This window comes from Vidua chalybeata, chromosome 10, assembly GCF_026979565.1.
Source record: "Vidua chalybeata isolate OUT-0048 chromosome 10, bVidCha1 merged haplotype, whole genome shotgun sequence".
NCBI lineage: Eukaryota > Metazoa > Chordata > Aves > Passeriformes > Viduidae > Vidua > Vidua chalybeata.
The window spans coordinates 9,732,218-9,753,971 of record NC_071539.1 but is presented as its reverse complement, the minus strand read 5'-3'; the positions used below and the strand labels follow the sequence as shown (position 1 = coordinate 9,753,971).

General features: G+C 38.7%; 2 protein-coding genes across 2 annotated transcripts in view; one reads left to right on the top strand and one right to left on the bottom strand.

Moving 5' to 3' along the window:
* PSMD1 (proteasome 26S subunit, non-ATPase 1) overlaps positions 1-21,754 on the top strand; it is a 66,772-nt gene that overhangs the window by 24,840 nt on the left and 20,178 nt on the right. The window contains exons 17-18 of the mRNA XM_053951482.1: positions 19,633-19,747; positions 21,601-21,717. Of these exons, the coding sequence (XP_053807457.1) occupies positions 19,633-19,747; positions 21,601-21,717 (232 nt within the window). The remainder of the gene's footprint in view (positions 1-19,632; positions 19,748-21,600; positions 21,718-21,754) is intronic.
* On the bottom strand, positions 356-11,302 carry HTR2B (5-hydroxytryptamine receptor 2B). Its single transcript, XM_053951483.1, has 3 exons — positions 10,370-11,302; positions 3,526-3,726; positions 356-1,511 (listed from the first exon to the last, which is right to left on the bottom strand). The coding sequence occupies exons 1-3, from the start codon at positions 10,677-10,679 to the stop codon at positions 631-633; spliced, it is 1,392 nt and encodes a 463-aa protein (XP_053807458.1). The 5' UTR covers positions 10,680-11,302; the 3' UTR covers positions 356-630.

Below are 21,754 nucleotides of genomic sequence, written 5' to 3'. Positions count from 1 at the left end.
TCCATGCATGGAATTTTTAATCATGCCTTATGGAATGGGCTTGTACATGAGTCTCCAGAGTGAGTGATTCTGCTTGTGTTTTACACACCCTTGGAGAACAAGGAAAGCTCCTATGTGGATACATTCCTCTGCTGAGACTGAGTATCTGTAGGAGGGAATGCAGTGAGCTTGTGTCCTGGTCTGTTTACAGAGATTTAAATTGAAACCAGTGAGCTTGTATCCCTCTGCTGCTTCCATTGTAGAACATCAACCTACAGAGTTTTGTCTTCTTGCCAGAGCAAATGTTAGAGTAGTGTTTGTACAGAAGCACTTTTCTTATAAAGATGTGCTTTGAAGAGACTGAAGGTGATGAGAACTGAAGTCAGATACTTAAACTGATTTAGCTTTTATTTATTTCCCTCTTCTTTAGGGTACAGTTCTGCATGAGTCATTTGTCATGGAATGAAGTTGTGGTTGCCACCATGGGGTTGGGGTTAAAGCAGAGGAGACTTTGGAGGAGAGGAATTAATATAAATTTATAAGATATTGCTTGCATAAATAACAGAAAACAATAGTATTTATACCCTCTTACAGTGCAGTTACCTAGAATAATACATACAGTAATGCTGTAGGGACATGGCTGCCATTCCACTATACATAGCTGACTTGTTCTTCTGTTTTATCAACCTCATTCTCGGTGAGCAGCAACGTATCCAGCAGAATGGCCGATGATGCTTGGATGGGTGAGCTCCTCAGCCTCATTGGGCTCTGGTACATAATGGGGTTAATTCCATTTCTCATCCCATTCATGACAAAGAGCTTGGAATTTTCTGCTACAGAGCTTCTGAAAGAGATCCTGCTGGAGCGCTGCCGAAGGGCCTTGATAGGCTTTGTGGTCCGATAGTTGCAAGTGATGTACCTGCTGAAAGCCTCCCTAAATGTTTTGTTGAAGAGTGTATATACAAGAGGGTTCACTCCTGAGGATACATACCCTATCCAAACAAATATCTCCAGAAGCTTTTGAAAAACCTCCTTATTGCAGGAGTTGCACAGAACTGAGCTGATGTTTGTTATGAAGAATGGGCACCACATCAGCAAGAAAAGAAAAAATACAATCCCCAGAACTTTTGATGCCCTTTGTTCATTGGTTATCGTTTGCATGGACTTCCTCCCAATCATGGATGTCCTGCAGATAGGCATGTCACTGGACAAAGCCTGGTCCTTTCTGGAGCCATTTAGCATGGCCACTTTTTCTGGTGAGGAGGCAGGTGTTGTGTCACGCTGAAAGACTGTGGACACTGTTGACCAGGTGAAGCGCTGAGGCGGCTTGTTGATCAAATAGGCCTTTTTGCGCAGCACTCGGATTGTCAGCAAATAAGTGACGATCATGATAGCAAGAGGAATGAAGAAGGAAGCCACTGATCCGTACAGAATGAAGTCATGAAAACGATCAGGCATCAGGACACACGTGATGTTTGTAAAGTTGCCATTTCCATCCTCAATGCCTCTGATAGGGACCGGAATTGCAATGCCTGTAGGAGAAAAAACAAGTGCTTCAGCAAAGGGTAATCGCTTGCAGTCGCTTCACTGGGCCTGAAGCCTCAGGGTTTCTAAAGAAAGGTAATTCCTGAGCTCTGGAGCAGGCACGGGAGCACAACGTGAAGTGTTGAGAGCATCACGTGGCTAATTGGGCAAACATACTTTGTAAGACTTGGCAGTCTGAGCTTTAGCAGAGTGCCCTTTCTAAGGAGATTGGGCCTAACTCGTAGTGATTGAGGAAGCAGTATAAAGGTGCCAACTTTTCAAGTGTAAAACACATGAATTACTTTGACTCTGGTTATTAGAATTAGTATGGCTTTTCTTCCAGTGAAATATGTTTCCCTAATGCCATCTCCCCCTTTTTTTTCCTCTTCCCCAAGTAACCTTTGCACTTTTTGAAGGGCAGTTTTGTAAATACATAAATCTTGCCTTTCCCTCTTCTGTTAACCACATCAAGTGACTGGACACAGCTGATTTTTTTCACCCTGCTCGACTCTTTCATATATACAAGTGGCTAAATAGTTACCAGAATTATGCAGCGTGTGTTTGAGATGGATTTGTTGTTTAAAGTCTCCTGCATATTTAGGAGTGTTTAAATGAGGCTGGCTAGCTCTGTAATTCACCACTCATTTTAAAAAAATGTTAACAGTCTTGTCTTTTAAATGAATTTTTTATAACCACTAAATTACAGTCAGCACTTCATTTGCCAGCAGTCTGGCATTACAACAAAAACAACAGGTTCCTTACTGTCTGGTGAAGGTGATTTGTGCAGTTTTCTGATACCACTTAATGAGATACAGGGATTTACTGTATTTCTCTGCTACTCTGCTCACTGAAGCTGGTTTAAAGCAGCACGAGCAAAATGGGTTACCCTTCAGCAACTTGATCCCTTTCTTAATTAGAAGCACACCATCAGATACAACAAGCATTTAAAATGAAGATTGAATCAAATTAACCTTTGATTTGGAGAACCTGGCTCAGCTGCAGAGTAGCTTTATGTTAGATAAAAAGAAATTGAGAAGTACAGTGCTGTTTAATGGCAATAAATCACACGTTAAAACGTCACATGCTGTTAGTGTCTTGTCATGCTAAGTTTTTGGGGTTTTTTTGGAGGGGGGTGGGTTGGTGATAGCATCTTTTCTCTTATCATCACAGCTCTTCCAGAATTTTTTTCAACTCAGAAATTTGGGGTTTGCCTCAGCCAAGAAGGTGGATTCTCAATGCATCATTTGCCTTCATAATGCAGAATAATTTTGTTTGGTCTTGCACACAGAGCATACAGCACCAAGGCTGTCTGGAGTATGTATTAAATTATTTGAATTAAATGTTTTCACTTCCTTAGCTCATTTAACAGATTCATTTTTTTAAGCATTAAAGACAGATGATGTGCTACGTGCACATCACAGAGACACTGATATCACAGATGTTTTATGTTGGTATAAACTTCTTCATATAAACTGTTCAGGGTTTGTTGTTTTGATTGTGTGGGGTTTTTTTGTTAGACATCAGCCTTTCTATATGCTGTCTCAGCCTTCAGTGTTAGCCTAGATGTTACTAGCCACTGATTTATAGCTTTGCTATAAATAATTAACCCTTTTGTACTTCCTTTATGTGGAATTTTACCAACATCTATTCAAAGCTTAAAACTGTGTTTGGGACAAAATATAGCACCACAGGAACATGAAATCTTGCTTTCCCAGGAGACATACTATGCATGTAGATATTGTTACCTGATTTTTGAACTTTTAGGACCATGAAGAAGAGTGATGATTAAGACTCTGACTCAATGCTTGGCCTTTCTGGTGAGCCTAACAAGGAGCAGTGGTTCCGGCAGATTTTTATGATGTAGCTATGTATGATCCAAGAGGTGGACTTTGACCAGCCTGAGTGTTATAGTCCTCCAATCAATAGTACTTGGCCAAATTTTCCATTTTCCTCACATTTTACCAATTGTTTTGGACATTAAAAGCTCCTGTGTTCCTTTCCCAGTTTCCAGGTCTCACATACCTATTGAAATGAGCCAAACCACGATGATTTTGATGATTGTTGTAGCCCATGAATTGTACTGGCTGGCCTGGATTGGCTTTTTTATCGCAATGTAGCGGTCCAGGGAGATGGCACAGAGGTGCATGATGGAAGCTGTGGAAAAGAGGACATCAAGGAACAGCCAGATAGGACACAAGGCAGTTGGTAAAGGCCAGGTATTGTCTGAAAGAGAAAAAAAAAAAAAAAAACACATTAGAATCTAAGCTTTTTGAGAACTTTCAGTGTGTCATTTTCCTGTGGCATCAGTACCTTTGAAAAGTTCATAGTACTACAGGAACTGAACTTTGTCACTGCCTTAGTGACAAAGATGGGTTCTGTCTTACATTTTAATTAGCTCCTAACTGACGTGGTTGCTGCCATAATATTCATCAGGCTACTTGTGTGCAATAAACCTTTCCCTGTCTTTTTGTCCTTTTGTGGCTAGGACTCTGGGTTAAAAAGTTTATTAAAAATGGACTGTGACTGGTTCTTGTGAGCCTACTGTTGAATGATTATTTTCAGCTGTTTCTGCTTGATAGTCTTGTGATTCAAGGTTATATTAAATGGAGGAGATAATGAGTCATAGGCGAAGTATTAGTTAGTCATTGTAGAACCACTGTTGAATCTTAGGAGTGATATGGAAGAATCTCGTTCACAAATCTTTAAAATGTTTTTGCTGTGTCACTTGGCCATATACACTTGAACATTAATGTGACAGAGTAGGGCTGCTCTATCCCAGTAATGACTTTATAAAAATTTAACTTTTTTGTGCACGTCCTTTTTTTTTGTTTACCCAAGAGCCATGGCTTGGATTTTAAGTCTGGCATCCTATTTCTTAGAGACAGATAACTTATTTGTCCTTAATATTAATCTTTAGCGCAAACATAGGGTCTGTCAACTGCACTTACAAGGGTTTTATAGTGTTCAGATTTCCAAAAGGCTTGTATTTTTGAGAGCTGAGTCTCCCCTGTCAATGTCTACAGTACCAAATGAACTTTAATGGAACTCTGATTATTTTTTAACTGGTCTATTTTCACTAAGAAGTAGCTTTTCTTGCAATCCAGTGCGAGCAGTGTTCAGTTTGAGGTGCACTTTAGTGTTGTGTGTCTATAAGGATGTTCTGTAGTCCCAGGGAAGAATGTGTGAACGAGGAAGATTTTTCTGTTTCTCATTGTAGAAGTTGATCTACTAAATGTATTTTCCTCCCTTATAAAATTCAACTGTACTCAATCAGTAAGTACATTATTAGTACTGCCAGGGAAATCAGTTCTTAGTTGAATGACGACTGGGGGGAAAAATTGCATTTCTAATAAATCAGATTGGTTTTAATTTCCTTGGTCAGCATAAATAGACCTGCGTGCTGAGAACACCAAATGAGCTGGACTTTTATAATGTTCAGTCTTATCAACGTGGTAACGTGGCAGTCATTTCAGATTAAAACATTTTTTGTAACATGACTGATTGATGGAAATGATAACAGTGCTGCTTTGACTTGAATTACAAACTCCAGTGGATGGAAAATTTTATGAAGACAAACATAGCAAGTACTTGTCTGCACTCTTACCTATGCTGGGAAACCTTCTGTGTTAAACAAAGAGAATAGATGGATGGAGCCCTGAACTGAACCTCGGCCATCCCCAAAGCAGAGGACTCCAGGTGAGGATGATGTAGGTAGTGAGGCAGAAGGGGAAGAGGCAGTCTGCTTTCAATTTATTAACCAGAAAATTTTAGTATCTACCATAATTATTTCCTAAAATAGATTCTATCATTGAAATTATGCTTCAAAAAACTTAGTCTGTCAGGCAGGTATGAGAAAATTGTAATTAGTAAATTATGAAACATTTACTCATCTTTAATTTTCATGCCTAGACTTTTAGCTGGAAGTAAGGTATGGTATATTTCTGAAACAGATTTCCTTTAAGAAGAAAAACCAAAATGTTTTGTGGCTCATGTAACCAGCTGTAATTAAAAAAAAAAAAAAAGACAGTTAAGAGAAGGAACTGATTTGATGGGCTTGAAATGTTTTTGCTCACTGCAGAAAATTGACAGCTTCTTTTGACTTTGTTATGAAGGATTAGTTCAGGTAAAACATGAGCAATAGAAAGTGTGTTCTACAACTTGAAGGATGGCAGATAACATAGCTGGATTTCAAGTGAGCAGCTAATAATTCTTTTGGATAGTACTTGCATGCCATTCCCTGGATTATAACTGCTTTGAGTTCTGGAGAATCCAGTGTAAGAAGTCTTTCCTTTTTTAGTTAATTTACTATTTGCAGAAGAAAATACTTTGCAACAAACGGCTCTTTTCCTTCTTTGAAATAAAGATACATTTAAATAGTGATCTGATACAAAGCAATCTTGTACATTTTTGACATATAAGAGCTTTTGTGAGTTGACAAGTGCAACTGAACAGAGAAAGCTTCCTATTTATTTTTGTCTATTTTTGTACTGGGTGCAGAAGGCAGTAGGTTATCACATTCCTGATGTTCTGCTGTATTTGTGTGTACGAGATGCTGGTTTTTGTCCAAACAAAATCAAAGTAAACTTAAAATGCAATAACTGATAAGAACTGAAGATGATAGTTATTACTCAAATGAAACAAATATCACAAAACTGATACTTTGAAGTGCAGAAGAGTCACACAGTTATTTAGCATTCATTCTGTGGTGTATATTGCTGTAACTTACTTTGATTTGTAAGTTATACCTGCATTAGAAGCTTTGTGCCCATTGTTTGAGGCAATGCTCTGGGCTGAGTTCTTGTGCTTTTCTGGTGATGGTGGTGCTATCACTGTTGGCCTATTCTATTCGTTTAGGATTAGGGAAATAATGGAATATAAATTTCCTTTCATGACTCAGAAAGCATCTCTGACCCTTGAATGTGATGGTGACCTGCCTGGTTGCTGTCCTGCTTTATAATTCAGAACCTAAAATGAGTATGTCCTGCCAAGTAGTGATACAAAGCTGTTAGCAGATCATACTCAGTTTGGACTGTTCTGATTCTCCTACTATAGATCTACATCATGGAAGTGCAGACCAGAGCATTTACAGACCAGAGATTCTCCACTCCCATTTTTCTTGGGAGCTAATAGGGATTGGATTTGTAGAATTTTTTTAAAATGCCTTGGTCACCTGACAAAGATGCCTGCCTGAAAATTTGGTTTCTCCAGCTGTCAGGTGGTATAACTTACAAAGAAATGCCTTCTTCCTACAAACCTTGCCTCAGATCCTCCCAGCACTGCAGCAGTGCTGCTGTTGAAGATTTTGCTTATTTTATGTCAAAATAAGACCAAATACATGCTTTAAGATTTGTCTTGCACCTTTGGAGTAATAAAATTAGCTTTTACCGTAACTGTCTACCCTTGATAAATCTTTATTTAAGAAAAGCTTTATTTATAGGAAATACCTTAGAAATGTGTAATCCTTAAAACAAAGTACAGTATAGAAGAGCTGCTCTTGCTGTAAGCCAAAATGTTTTCGGAAAGCTTGAGAGAGAAAGCACTGCTTATGTACATGTATAAGTATGACTTAGAGAGGTCTTTAAATAGACTTGGAAACAATTTTTTCTTCTGCTCTAAGGGCTGCAGAAATGTGTTGCCTGTAAAGGGCCTTGTTATTGTTATATAATAATGCTTTTGCTGAGATGGAAATGAAGACCTTCACACTGTGTGTATCTGTAGCTGCATATGGGGTGTTCACCCTCAGATACTTGGCTCTGTGGGCTGCCAAGGCCTGGTGTCTCCAGGCTGTTCTCCAGGTTCTTTAATCAAAGTAATTTTTTTTCAGTTAGGCTTACTTTCTGATAAACCCTTGATATCTTTAGATTTGAGATTGTGGAGAGTAGTCCCCGATTAAAGTTTTCTCTGGCAGTATGCACAAGCAAGAAGGGAAAATTCATTGTGGTTATCATCAGTGATGGGGGAAGATTAGAACTAGTTGCTTGTGATAGATTAAAATAATGGTTTGCAACCTAGGATGATCAGCATTACTTTCTGATTTTAAGTGGATGGTTATCAGGAGGAGAGAATGTATTTTAAGAAATGTACATGTGTTGTCTTCAAGTAGCCCATTACCCACCAAGCTGTGAACATCAGACTTCTACAGGCTTTGCAAATGGGAGGATCTCTCAAGTTTGTTTGCTAATTTCACTATTCAATGAATTTCAGTAGTTCTGAGTGTTAGAAATTCGGGTAAGTGTTTTGAAAGCTAGATTTCAGAGAATGCAGTTATCTCCTAGTGGGCCCTCATTTTTTTTTAAGAAATTATAAATATTTTGCAAGCTATAAAAGCTATGAAATGTTTGTGTTCTGACACTCACACTCCTAAATTAAAATTGCTGTGTATGCTTGTACCAGAGTACTTTTTGGTTGCTCTGCTGAGAATAAATCATGTGCTGCTCATGGCATTACACCTGCAAGTGACTTTACAGATTGATTTATTTAGTTATTTTTAAAAGGGGCAGCTCTTTATTACAGACACAGTCCATTTCTGAAGATTTTTTTGGTGAGTGTTCTGTCAGGGTGTGGAGCCAATGCCTGTAGCAGGTTTTGATTTTGAACATCCTATGACACATTAGTTTGTACAGTCAGGATCTTAATGTGACTGCACTTCAGTTCACACCTTTTCCTTCAAATCTTCTCCACATAATTAGATATCAATCCCAAATCGGAAGCATAATATTTGTACTCTGTATCTAGAAGCTGCACCCAGCTCTTCCATTATTATGGAAACATTCCTGTGTGGAGGTGCCAGGAGGCTGGATTTAGTTGGCTGTCTGGCTGTCAATGACTTCTTTGTTCACGTAGTTGTCTGGCTAATGTAGCTTCAAGATCTAGACTTGTTATGTATTTAATGTCTGTTCTGTCTTCATTCCAGTAACTCCTCATGTTTTTGCTCATGCTTTGAACTTCTATAAACACCTCAGCATCTTCTCCCAGTTGGTGAAGAGGCAAAGCAGTTTTTCTGGTTGGCTGCCACAGAGAGACTTGTGTGCAAGAAATTTCAGTTTTAACCACTATTGTGTGGAAAGCGGGTTGTGGTCCTAATTAATTATAATTGATTTTAGTACTTTCTGGTAAATTTGTTGCACCATGAAAGACATTTTTGTTTGACTTTTGAATTAAGATTCCTAGCATGCTTTAAACTGTTTTAACCAGGGTTTAGCAGTGGATTAATTGAGAGATTAAGGAGCAATAGAGTCCTTATGAATTAATAAAGGAAAGATTTGTTAGTCTAGCAGAATGAAAATAATAATAAAATCCAAAACAAGAAAACTCCACCACTGCCAAAAACCTACTCCACAAAATCCAGGATTTGCCTTCCCTTTATATTGATTGCTAGTAAATACTAGTATTTTTTATGGCTGGTAGCTTTATTGTTACTATGTAATGAGACCTTTGGCAGGCACTAAGCATCCATGGGTAAGTATGGAAATGCATATCTGCTTCTTGCCTCCCACTCATGTGCACATACATGACATACCAATGTTTTGTGTGACTGTTTTTTTGAGTTAGAAATCACTGTCTCAGTTATGTACATTCAGTTTTCTTTTTAGAAACTATTGCTTAGGAAAAAAAAATCCCTATTCTATGATCTCAATGCTGAATTCTGACCTCCTGTTCACAATTCTGTTTAGGGAGAAGTCTGTAACACACAGAAATTCTCAAGGCATTTAATGAATGAATAAACACATTTGTTAATAAAGTGATACCAGTTTTCTGTACAGAAACTACTGATGGCCTTTCTGAAATACAGTTTATGATTGTGTTTGCTTGATGCTCAGGCAACTCTTAGAGTCTAGCCTAGGAAAGATTAACTCCTCCAGCCTTTCTTAGGACCCAGTGTACCTTAAAAGTAATTATATAAATCATTAAGTTATTGAAAAACCTGACTCACTGATTTTTTTTCCCAAATATGATACGAAAATAAACAATTTTAAATGTATTCTTAAAGAACATTTAACAGTAAAAGAGAGACACTTTCCCATGGAGTTGCCTCTAATTAGTTGTCAGAAGCAGTATCTGAAATAAAGCTAGATGTGAGAGGCTGTAGAAAAATCATGCTTGTTCTGTAGTGACTAACGAGAAAGAAATTGTCACATCCACTGTTTGTTCATGTGAAAAAGATCTATTTTATTTCATATGAAGCAGACTAAATGACAAATACGTATCTCAAACATTAGGTATCTGGATTGAGGCTTCCTTGGCTTGACAGATGATTTACTTGTGATGTCTTATGAACCTGTGGCTTTCCCCAGGGTGGGAGGAAATCAGCTGCTCTGAAACCAGTGCTGATAAAGTTTGTCGTTACTGATAGTGCCAGGGACCAACTCTGACTGACCATGTAAATACATGACTGCTCATGGAGTCAATACTCAGGTAAAATCAGGTGCATTACTCATAGAAAGTTCAAAACCTGTTCAGTGTACTAAACAGATACCTAGCCTTGATTTCAAGTTTTTTTAAGAGAATAGTGCCTGCAATTAGTGCAATATAATACAACAAATACCATCATTGTGCTGATGTTGTTAAAAATTATATTACACTGTGCAAAATGTAATTCCCTGTGCTTCAGCTCATATTTGAATATTTTTAAGTCTTGGATGATTTTTGAATAGTTTGTTTCAAAGGAAAGAATATCCACATAGTTGCACTTCCCATGAAGACATTAGGCTGTACTAAGGTGAGAGGGAGAGAAGATTTGGCAGCCCTCATCCAAGTGATTTTTAATATTGCAATGCTGGAAAGCAAACAACTTTTTTGTTTAAATTAGACCTCCCAAAATTGTACCCCATATGCAAACCTGATGAAACAAACATGCTGCACTTACCAAATAATATTATGAGAAGGGCAATTGGCATCACAAACAGACCCACGAGCAAATCTGCCACCGCCAAGGATGTCAGAAAGTAGTTGGTAGCATATTGCAACTTCTTCTCCAGGGACACCGCCAGAATGACAAGTATGTTCCCCCCAATGGTGGGGATTATCAGCAGGAGGATCAGCAATGCTGCCCAGTGCACTTTGTTTCCTTGTTCCTCACTTGGGTAGTCCTGCTTGGGTGCTCCTGTTACTGAGAGAGGCGACAAAGATCCATTGCCAGCTCCAGATCCGTTCAAGGACTGTAAAGGATGGGACATTTTTGTGTGCCGAGGAATGTCTTCAGGGGCTGTATTTTGCACAGGAGTTGCGTACGGTGTAAGAGTTCTCTGTTCCTCTCTGGTCCAGGATGGTCCTGAAGATAGGCCAGCATGGTCAGTGTAGTGAACTGGTCATCTGCTATTTTGAGATACTGTAACCATGTCCGAGCTGGTATCCAATTTTTTTATTCTATGCCTTGCTGGGCGCAAAAGAGTTTTAGAAATTAAGGTCCTGTCTTGTGTCCATCTCTGGTTGGTAGAGTTCAGGGGTCTGGTCTCCCCTTTATAGCGATGTTCAGATTTCAGAAGATTAAAAGGAAAAAATGAGTAGCTGTCAAAAATAAGCAGTGCATTAGCTTCCTTTTTTTTTTTTTTTTCCCTGCAGCAGTAAAAAGTGATAGATGAGTCTGAATACAAAACAACTCCCTTTAGGTGCAGTCTATGTAGATTTGCTCCTTCTGAGTACAAACTGATGCAGAGGCAGATGCTCGAGTTGTGTATGTGCAACTCCTCCTCTCCCGAGTGTCTAGTCTCCAGCAGCATGTGCGTAGGCAGACAGCAGTTCCCATATTTCCCCTTATTAAGAATCCTATTTCTCCTCAGAGGGTAACCCCAAAAATATCTTCAGAAATTATGTATGAGCTTTCCGTTTTAATCTCAGAACTTCCTAATTTATCAGGTGAGGGTCAGGAAGCTGCAGACAATAAAACACTGCTGACAGTCTCAAGGGGACTGTAGAGATTTATCGAACTGAGACATCTAAATTTACTCTTTACTAGAAGAGGTCGCGGTGAGTAAAATGCTTGTTTTTGTAATCTGAGCAAGGCTTTTATTAAGCACAGCCCGTTCTCTGTCTCTGTCAACTCTGCTAAAGACTTAAGGCTTGCATTTCCCTCTTCAAGCAGAGACTCAAACAGCTGTCCCGACATTAAGCTGAACAAATGCTCAGTTACTGAGAAGATTTGATGTGTTGCAGTTTTCAGGTGAAGAAAGCCTTACCTCTTTCTCTTGCATTTTAGTAGAGTTCACTTTGCATCCAGGAAGATCCTTTATAATTTTCTTTTTAGTCATATGGTGGAAGTTGGGATTTTTCACTTCTTTCTAGAAAACAAGTTGTTCATTTGCTTTTGGCTTTTATAATATTTCTGAAGCTTGTCTCTTTGTGCGCTTTTTTTTAGCACATTTCTTCTATTATAAATAAAGATTAAGAATTTCTATTTTGGGAAAACTGTATTTCTTCTCATCCAGGTATTTTCTCCAGCCCTGAAATGGAGGAGAAGAATAATTCTTACCACATGTAAAAAAGGATAGAAATAAGGTTGTATCGCTTTTGCTGTCCTTTAACTTCCATTCTTTGTTGATTCTACTTAGATGATCAGCAGAGTCTGTATGCAGCTCTCTCTTTGTTCACAAGCAAAGCTCGCAGTTTGCTGCTACCCTTGTTTCTTGATTGACTCCTTCCAGTGTGTCCAGCTCCAGTGTTTGAAAAGCAGGGAAGTGAGTGGGTGGGGGGGTTTGGCTGGAAACCAGACAGAGAGGGTTAATTGATTCACTGCTCCAGCACTACAGTGTGTGCTCCCTGGAGCTGTATCAGGATGTGCAGGTCCTGGAAATTACCCTTCACACTACAACGTTCTGTCTCTGTGCGCCGTAGTGTCTTTCTGTCTGTCTGCTGCTCGCTCTCTGGGCTCACTTGCTTTCTAGATGGAAGCACAGTTAACCCTAAAAAGTTCTGCCTGTAAACACTCCAGGTTTTTTCCTGGAGTTAACCCTAAAAAGTTCTGCAGCCCTGTAAACACTCCAGGTTTTTTCTTGCCTAACTTTATAAATGTATTGTCTAGCACACTTAAAGTGTGTGCACTGTTACTTTAAAACTTTCCTTCTGCAGCTGCTTTTTATTATCCTGAGTGTTCTCTTTTGTTACCTTCCAACTTTCAGTCAGATGTGTGTATAGCCTCAGCGTCATCTTATAGTTCTGCATTAAAATGGAAATAGAGTTCACTTCCAAGGATATTAGCTGCAAAATTGTGTAATAAGTCCTTGAGTAAAGGCCAGAATAGACCATGAGATCATGGTTTGACCCTCTGTATGACACCAGCCATTACATTCCATGAATTGCTAGTGCTTACCAGCCTTGAGCTGGAAATCAGGTCCATAGTGAACTGTGCATCAATTTCTATTTCTTTAAAAAAGAAAAAAAAATCTATCTCTAGAATGCAGGTAATGTGGGGCCAAAAAGAGAATGCTGCTGTCAGAAATTAACAGAAATACTTAGTATATTCAGATCATACAATAGAATTTTTAGTAGCTTTAACTTGTTCCTTACTTTTCCTGTTTAAAGGAAATTGTCAGTAAGATTCCATGCTGTATTTATTTACATTTGAGAGTTGATTTCTTTATTAATCAGAAAAGTATATATTACAAAAATAAAGATTAATCCAGCCATGGCAATATTGTTTCCTTATCTGGCCACCTCCCTATTGTCACCACTGACAGTACTGAGGGAGCAGAGCACATGAAAACATATAAAAAATGGAAATTGAGACAGGACAATACCTTATTTGGCTAATGGGCATTTGGATTCAGTTTTTCTTAAGCTCCACTATGTCTAATCAACTTCTGGTTTATATTTTATAAATCTTGAAGGATATCCTGACATTAATCTAGCTGTACTTGAAGTTTTTACTGCAGATTGTTCTGATGAAAGCTAATGAGTACATTTATATCTAGTTGAAAAGGTAATTATTCTTAAAATACAGATAAAACCAATTACAAGTTTAGTGGTAGGTTGGCTTGCAAGCATTTTTACCTCTTTGGTGCATTGTTTAATTTCAGAGAGATGAAAAACATACCTACCCTTTATGATGTTTTCTGACCTTTACCAGGTTTGAATCATTTGAGAAACACATCCTGCTCTATATCTATTACAGACCTGCAACAGGTTCTTCACTGTATCTTCTGGCCAGGCTTTTTGTGCAGGCCACTGTCCAGCCCCTGTGTCCAGCTCTTCTCCTGTGTTAATGATGATAAACCTTAAATCTTGCTAGACCCCACTCCTGGTCCACTGTAAACTGATATATATTATATATTACATATTATATATTACATATTATATATTATATATTATATATTATATATTATATATTATATATTATATATTATATATTATATATTCTGATATTATATATTAAATAGATACTGGTTTTATTTCCTATCCCTTGCTGTTGCTTCAGTTTTCAAACTGCCAGTGTGATTTTACAGAGCCATGTCCCCATCAGATATGAGCTGTCTCTGGTGAGTGCTGTTCAGTCAGTACATATCATTCAAGTTCACTTGCTGTGCTGTGCATGAGATAGTTGCAGGAAATTCCTGGTTTGGGAATAGTTGGGATCATTTTTGTCCAGAGAGAGAGGCGAAATATTTAGTCTACTCTGAATATATCAGTTTGTTGCATTTTTCTCTGCAGGTTTTCTGTTTTCTATATTTCCCTTTCTGTTGCACATCCCCTCCTCCAGAAATGACCACAAACTGTGTAGTTAATATCTGCATTTCTCCTTTGTTAACTCATTCATGGATGAAATGAAACTTCTGTTAAGCCTTTTTTTTTTTTTTAATTGCCACTGCACCACTAAAACAACTTATGGAAATAGTTCTGTATAACATGATTAATTCATGACCAACAGTTTTAAAAGTTATAAATATTTAGACTCTTTTGAAATATGACTGGGGACACTTAATGAGGAATTTAGAAGATATATTTGACATTGTTCTTCAATTCTCTGATGTTTCATTTTTCAGTGAGTTGTATACTCCTTAAATATTTAGACTAAAAAATAAGTGCATGTTAGTGATGCTTCAGATGCTTCCATTTTTAGTCTCAATTGTGAGACCAGTGTGAGGAGTTTTTTTGAGTATTCTGTATATTTACTTACTGATGTGACAATGTATTTTTATATATGTGGAGTTTCATATTTAAAAATTGCTGAAATATAAAGAAAAATGACAGTAATGCATTAACCTTGAAGATGTGCAGCTTACAGGATTGGAGATAAAGTACTCAAAGCATGTGGTTTTAACTGATCTGTGATCTAAGACACTTGAAGTGGAATGTGCTTCAAGATATGGCAATCTGAGCTTTTAGTTTATCTTGTTGCATGTGTCCTGGAGGAAAAAAGATTACAGTGGATTGTTTAGAGTCAGTGTAGCTGTGATCCTCAACTTTCAGTAGCTCAATAAGGCTCTTGGAGGCAAAGCCTAATGAGAAGTACAATATCTGCAGATGTTGCAATTGTAAAGACTTTCAGAAAAAAAAACAGTTTAGGTCAACACCATGGACAGAAAGAGATTCTGACCACCTTCTGTGTCCAGCTGACCTGGGTGGTTTTTTTTCATATTAGTCTGTGTTAACAATCAACATACTGGTTTTCATTCTGTTAATTGTTGCCCTGGAAGCTTAAGAAAAGCTTTCTTTCATCTCTCATTGGAAGTAATGAAGAATGCAAAATTATCTTTGGTTTCTCAGAAATTCTAGGCTACTTACAAGCTAAGTATCAGCTTTTAATGGAGAGAATATGACATTTGTGTGTATATTTATATATCTCCAAGAAATAACAGCTCCAGAAAGGAGTTCAGAGTTGAGGCTAAGGCAGCTAGGCTGGAGGCAGGCAGCTCCTCTGTGTTTTCACTGGTTCTAGTTTCTGGGAAGATTCAAAATCCATAGTGTAGGGTGTTTGTTTCTTGTGGAGGTTTCAAGAGCAACCAGTTGGTGAGTAAAACTAATAAAATGCCAGCTGTTATGTTTTGTGAGAATCTCTTATTGCTGTCTTGGTGCATCTTTATTTTTCTTTATGATCCTGTTTGACTTCTGAAACAAACCAAACTGGAACTTGGAGGAAGTCCTTCATCTGCAGCCCATTTATCACAACAGTAAAACTTATCCTGATGTAGGGTGGAAACAAAACTGTAGCTGACTACACTGTTGAAGTCCCATGGAAGAAACTTCTTGAGATTTTTGGCTTCTTTATTAATTTAGTTTCCTGGTAACAGAACAAAGTTGAAGCTAGTTATGATGTTGGGGTTTTTTGTGTACAGGTCTGGGTTCACTGACGTCTGTGGTTTCATGGCTTATGTAGGAGCAGCTGAGCAATTTTCAGATAAAATGAAGGAAATAATTGGGCCATTTTTTTGTCATCATTTTGCTGTTGTAGTAAAGTGTAATTGCAAAAGCACACTACTTGAGTAAAACCAGTGTTAGGAAAAAAGGAAGGAACCAGTGCATTAAAGATAATTTGGTTTTCAAAAATAGACATTGCCTATTTTTCTAAGATACACAGTCCAGTTTAGAGACATGCCTTAGGCTTTAACGTAGGAATTTTAAGATGAAATGACTGGACTGTGTGATGGGAAGGTCATGCTAGAGGACTATGGTACATTGCTTCTGTCCTCAAAATATATCAAATCTACTCCAGGCTTAGAATTTTTACTGTGACTTTAAAGAGGGGAGGAAAAAATTGTGTCTGGAGATAAAATGTCCACCCACTGAATCTCCAAATGTTATTCTGGTATTTCATGTGATGTTATTTTCTGTGTTTAACTTGCAGTAATGACAGATATCTGTATTAGGACTGAGTAGGAGTAGCAGGTTGCTGAGTGTGAGTTGTGACAAAGCATTTCTCTTTTTTTAGTAGTGTTATTAAGATTTCTCACACTCTTCATTATTTCTCTCCATCTGCCACCAGAGGTTTCTACTCTGTAACTACATTGATTCAGCCATCAGCAGTCAGCAGAGTGCTGAAGGTCTCCAGCAGGGAGCCAGAAGGGTGGACCTGGTTTGGGAGTCTGTGTGGGGCTTGCTACCAGTGAAGCAGAAATTTCCTCCATCAGCAGGGGGACTGTCCCTCTTCCCTCTGGGTTGTGCTGAAGGTCACGTCAGCAGCTCGAGGAGCTGTGCTCTCAGTGAAGGGCCAGGGGGAGGAGAACATGGTCAGTTTTAAACATAGTCCCCAACTGGATTACCCAGATGGAAGTAATACCCATGGGAGCACAGTTGCAACCCGGGACTGCTTATGAGGGCTTTCTAACTTTTCTTTTGATCACTTGACAGAATTGCTTTATAAATTTTATGGAGTGTGGGTTTGGGTTTATATGGGCTGACCTTTGGCAACACTGTGTAAGACTTTGCAATCACAAACATCTCAGCAATAAAGGAGTAAGCAAATGTTACTGCTTAAGCATTGATGCCAACCAACAATGCTCTCGTGCACTGAGGTCCTGTTCCTCCAATACACACTTTTGCAAGATTCTTTCCCACTTTTTGATCTGCCCCCTAGATCTCTGTTAAGTGAGAAGACATTTTTTTAAGATTAAGGTTTTGAGAAAACTGAGGAAAGTGGTGGGACCTGTTCAGTTGCTGCAACTCCCAAAGTGGATTTATGGAAGGCCTCCTGTCAAAATGTTTGACAGTTTTATGGATCTATTTGAGATAAAAGTGTTTCAGATAATGGCCACAAATAATTTACATCTGGCTGAGAATTCAAAAATCAATTAGTGTACATTAATCCTGATTTTATAATAAAAACTGTGTTAGAACTTCTGAGCCTGCAGACACAAATGTGTGTCCAAGTTAGTGATTCTATAAAATCTAGCTTTCTGAACAGGAATTTAATGATTAATGCTTCAGAGTGCATAATCACATCTTTGCCAGAAAGTGTTTTTCTCTTATTTGGTTCACAATATGCTTGTTTAACATTACCTGAAGTAAAGCAAACACAAAGGTGTTAAGGGTCTTTGTGCAAGAGCTGAAGTCTTCTGTGCAGCTGAATGCTTGGCCTCATGTACGATGGGATTTGTGTCTCCTGGTCTCCACATCAACCCATTTCAAAGAAAACAATGTCTAAGCTGTTATTTGAGCAAGAGACTGATAGATAGTTTTAAATGTGTCTTTTAGTTTGTCATCTTCATTCATAGGGCACAACAGAATTGTTCTGTTGCCCAGCTTTTCTCCCTTTCTTAACATCTGTCATCATGGCTTCATCTTAGAGGCAGCAGTTTCCAGCAGCTTGGTGTTTTCTTCTCTATTGTGTTTTGTTGGTTTTTTTTTTTTTTTTTTTTTTTTTGCTGCTGTTGAAGGCCGGGGGGGGGTTGTAAGATGATGTTGGTAGGTGGGATTCTTTCCTCATGTGGATGCTTTGGGAAGACTCAGATGGAAGTAGTAGGTGGGGGAAGATGTAGGTGCTTGTTGCCATTACTGCTGAGGAATGGAGTAGCCTCTGAAGCCTGGGTGCCTTTGGGCCCCTTGAGCACTTCTGGAGGAGGACTGGAGCCTGTGTGGTGGTGCTGCCTGTCTGTGGTCAGCTGGAGTAGGGAAGAAGAGTGCAAAGAGGAGTTCAGGACTAGCTGTCAGAGGAGACCATGGGAAAGTGTTGAAACAGGAATAGCTAGAGTAGAAATGAATTGATTATGTGTGTAGAGTATAACTGAAGTATGAGTGTGTCATTATATGAACATGTCTTCTGTCCCCTGTTTCAATGAAAGAAGAGAATGAACTAGATTGTTGCTCAAAGTCTTTTTCGTTACTGTTTTTTATGATTCAGCTATTCATTTAAATAAAACCCATGCTGGAGTATATTCTATAGTGGTTTTTCTCTCTTGAGTTGTTGAGTGCCTTGACAGGCAATGATTTTACATGATGCCATTATTCCTGTGTACAAGCAGGTACTGCTGCCACCCTCCACCCTCCATCTTTCAATGTAGTAGATGTAGGAAAGGAAGTGAAGACTAATGTGCTCTTGCCTTCTTCCTAGGTACATTTTAGTCTGAAATCAGTTTAGAGCAGAAGTAAATGGCTTGCAAGACTGCTTATAAGATTGTGAATGTGACAGTTAAAATGCTAGTCTGAGCTGCAAGACACAGTGAGATGGCATGAAGAGCCAGATGATGTTCTCTCTATAAACAGATACAATGAAATCACATACAATTTATAGTTTTACATCTTTCTTCTTCATGAGCGTTTCCTTACCAACTGCATTCCTGCATTGCTCTTCTGTTCATTGTGCCATGAGACTCAGTATGCTGAAATTGGCAGTATTTGATATTATGGAGTGGTTTGTATGGCATTAAAATTAAACCAGGGATAAATATGACCATGAAGATACAAAGGAACCCAATATTTACAAAGCTGTTTGCATGAGCAACGTATGCTTCTGGCTGTGGGAAATTAAGGCTCTCTTTCATCTTCCAGCACTGGGCTGGAAGTTTTGTTGCTGTAGTGACCAGCAGGACACTGGTTCCCAGCTGGCGAGGCATAGAGCATATATACTTATTTCAGATCTCTTAAAAGGCAGCAACAGTCCCAGCATGACACTGTAAGGAGGCAGCAGTAGACATTGCTCATAAACTGATTGGAAGTGTGTGTTGTATCAGCATTTCCTCCTGTGCTGTGATTTACAGCAGTGGGTGGGGGTGAGGAGGAGTTGGCAGAAGCTGTGATTGCAAAAGGGAGTTTGGGACCCACCAACCTTGAAGGTTGATTGAATACTGGAGGTGAGTTTTGTGTCTACTGATGGGAAATTTAGTGCTGTATGTCTTGTGGAGGGTAAACCTCTGCTAGTGGAAAGCCTGTCAAAAAGGCATGATTTCTGGAGATAAAGACTTCAGCCTCAATAGATACATCATTCTGCTGGGTGATCTTTTAAAGGCAGAAAATAAGCAGTAAGGAAGAATTCAGTAGTGGGAACTGTGTGTGATTATCTGCAGTGATAGGGAAGTTTATTAATGTGTTTATTAATTTGTTCTCTTAGCCCATTTGTTCCTCCCCTCTGGTTAAGTTTTGAGAAATGAAAAAATGCACCGTCTGGAAGAACGATTTGAAATTTTCAGATATGAACAGAATTAAGTCACCATATTTTGAAGAACACTAATAATAAACAATATTCTTTTTTTTGCCTTTCTCTAGGACTCCAGAGCAGTGTCCGAGCGTGGTTTCTTTGCTGTCAGAGAGCTACAATCCCCACGTGCGTTATGGGGCTGCCATGGCTTTGGGGATCTGCTGTGCAGGCACTGGAAACAAGGTGAGGGCCAGAAAGGAGCAGCTGTGGCCAAGACTGTTCCTGCTCCCTCCTGCGACAGACACATTGTGTGCAGACATCACACATGCAGATGGATTTCTCACCCATGTACACCACCAGCCAGCTGGAGTATAGCACTACTTTAAATTCTTTAACTTTTCTGGGCATAGAGTTTCTTTTCCTGCTTGTACAGAATAGGTAAATTAGAATGTGTTTATACATTACTGCCACATTCTTGAAATTCTGTCTTCAAAATTTTTCTTAGAGTTTTCTTACTGTCAAGTTGCCACTGAACTTTAAATCTATGTTCAGTACTCCAAAATCAATACTTCTTTGCCCTTGGAGTGCCAGTGACAGGAAAACAGCAGATGTTTTGCTTAACTTCTAGCTCTTTTCATCTTTCCTGTGACACACGATTTATGGAAGATCCATGTAGTAAAGCCAAGTGCAATGAAATTTAATTAAATGTTTTGTAGTTTCAGGAGTGTAATTAACAACAAGTACATTTTATGTATTCTCACTTTTTAAGTATCAGTGAGGGTTAATTCTCATGGATGGTGACAGACCATTTATAGTAGGATTCCACTTCTGCTGAGGGAAGTGAGCACTCATTGGAACAAGCAGCAAGGAAACTTGGGAATAAGCTCCCTCTATTTCTCCCACATGTGTATAATAATCTGTAGTGGTACAGAATTGCAGTTTCAGAACAGGTGCACAGACAAAGTAATATGTCATGCTTCTGAGTCTTTGATAAATCTCTTGTTTATCTGTCTCATCTCTTCCTGTATTAAACCTTTGGTCTGTGGCTCTTGCGTGAGCGCTCCCGAGTGTCACTTGTGCTGCCAAAAGCACAGAATGCTGACGTGCACTGCCTGCCATCTTTAGTAGCTAAAGCATGCAGATTTGAAAGCAGATCTGAGAGTCCTATTTTTATCCAGGTTGCTTTATTCTCAAGTGGAAGGTGGAATCAAGGAGTTAGTTATTTTTAACCTTCTGCATCTGACAAGTTAATTTAAGTGGAAATGCTTTTAGTCGCAAGAATGAGTCTTGTTTTATTTCCAGATACATTGTATGATGACCTAAACCATCTGATTACACAGAGACATGTCTTGCAGAGCTTCTATTAGTAGGTTTTGAAGGCCCAAATAGATTGAGTTTTGGAGATCAAGAAGTTCCGCGTTTTGTCATAGTGGGTGTTTTATCCATGGTACTGAATGCTTGCCGAAGAGTGAATGAGTCACCTTCAGGTGAAGATGTACAGCCTCCAACATAGCTCAGATGCCAAAAGAAGTCTTAGTGAAGGCATGATATTACTTTAGAAGTAGTTCTTTGAAATAATGTTCTGTATAAAATTAACTTGTTTTTAAAAGCCTCCCCTAATGGAGACCAAGTGGGGTCTGAACTGGGAAACTCTTGCACTCTGCACTCAGCTGCATTTGCTCGTGTCCTCAGTTTAAGTTTGGACAAAAGGGCACTCTGAACAAGAGATTGCTTAAAAGATGCTGAATGCTACAGGTTCTAACAATAAAGTATAAGGCAAAGAATTTGGAATCTAATGTGATGAACGCATCTGTTGCTTATTCCTGTTGTTTAGCTGTTGCCCTGTTTCTGCAGGTAGACCTTGTTCCATCCATCCTTCACTTGTTTTTGGCATTTCTTTTCTTTTTCTTCACAATTTTTAGATTAAAATCTACAGAAAGACAGATTTCTGCTTCATCTGCCAAGAACAGGCAACACATTTTTTAAAGTATATCTGATAGCATCAATCTGATAACCTTCCATTGGAGAATTGAATCCTGGCATTCTAAAAATAGTAATATTAACTCCATGACTCTGTATTTCTTCATTTCTTTTAGGAAGCAATCAATTTGCTTGAGCCAATGACAAATGATCCTGTGAACTACGTGCGTCAAGGAGCTCTCATTGCATCTGCCCTTATCATGATCCAGCAGACTGAGATCACCTGCCCAAAGGTAGTGTGTCACACCTCACATACCTCACGTGCCTCTT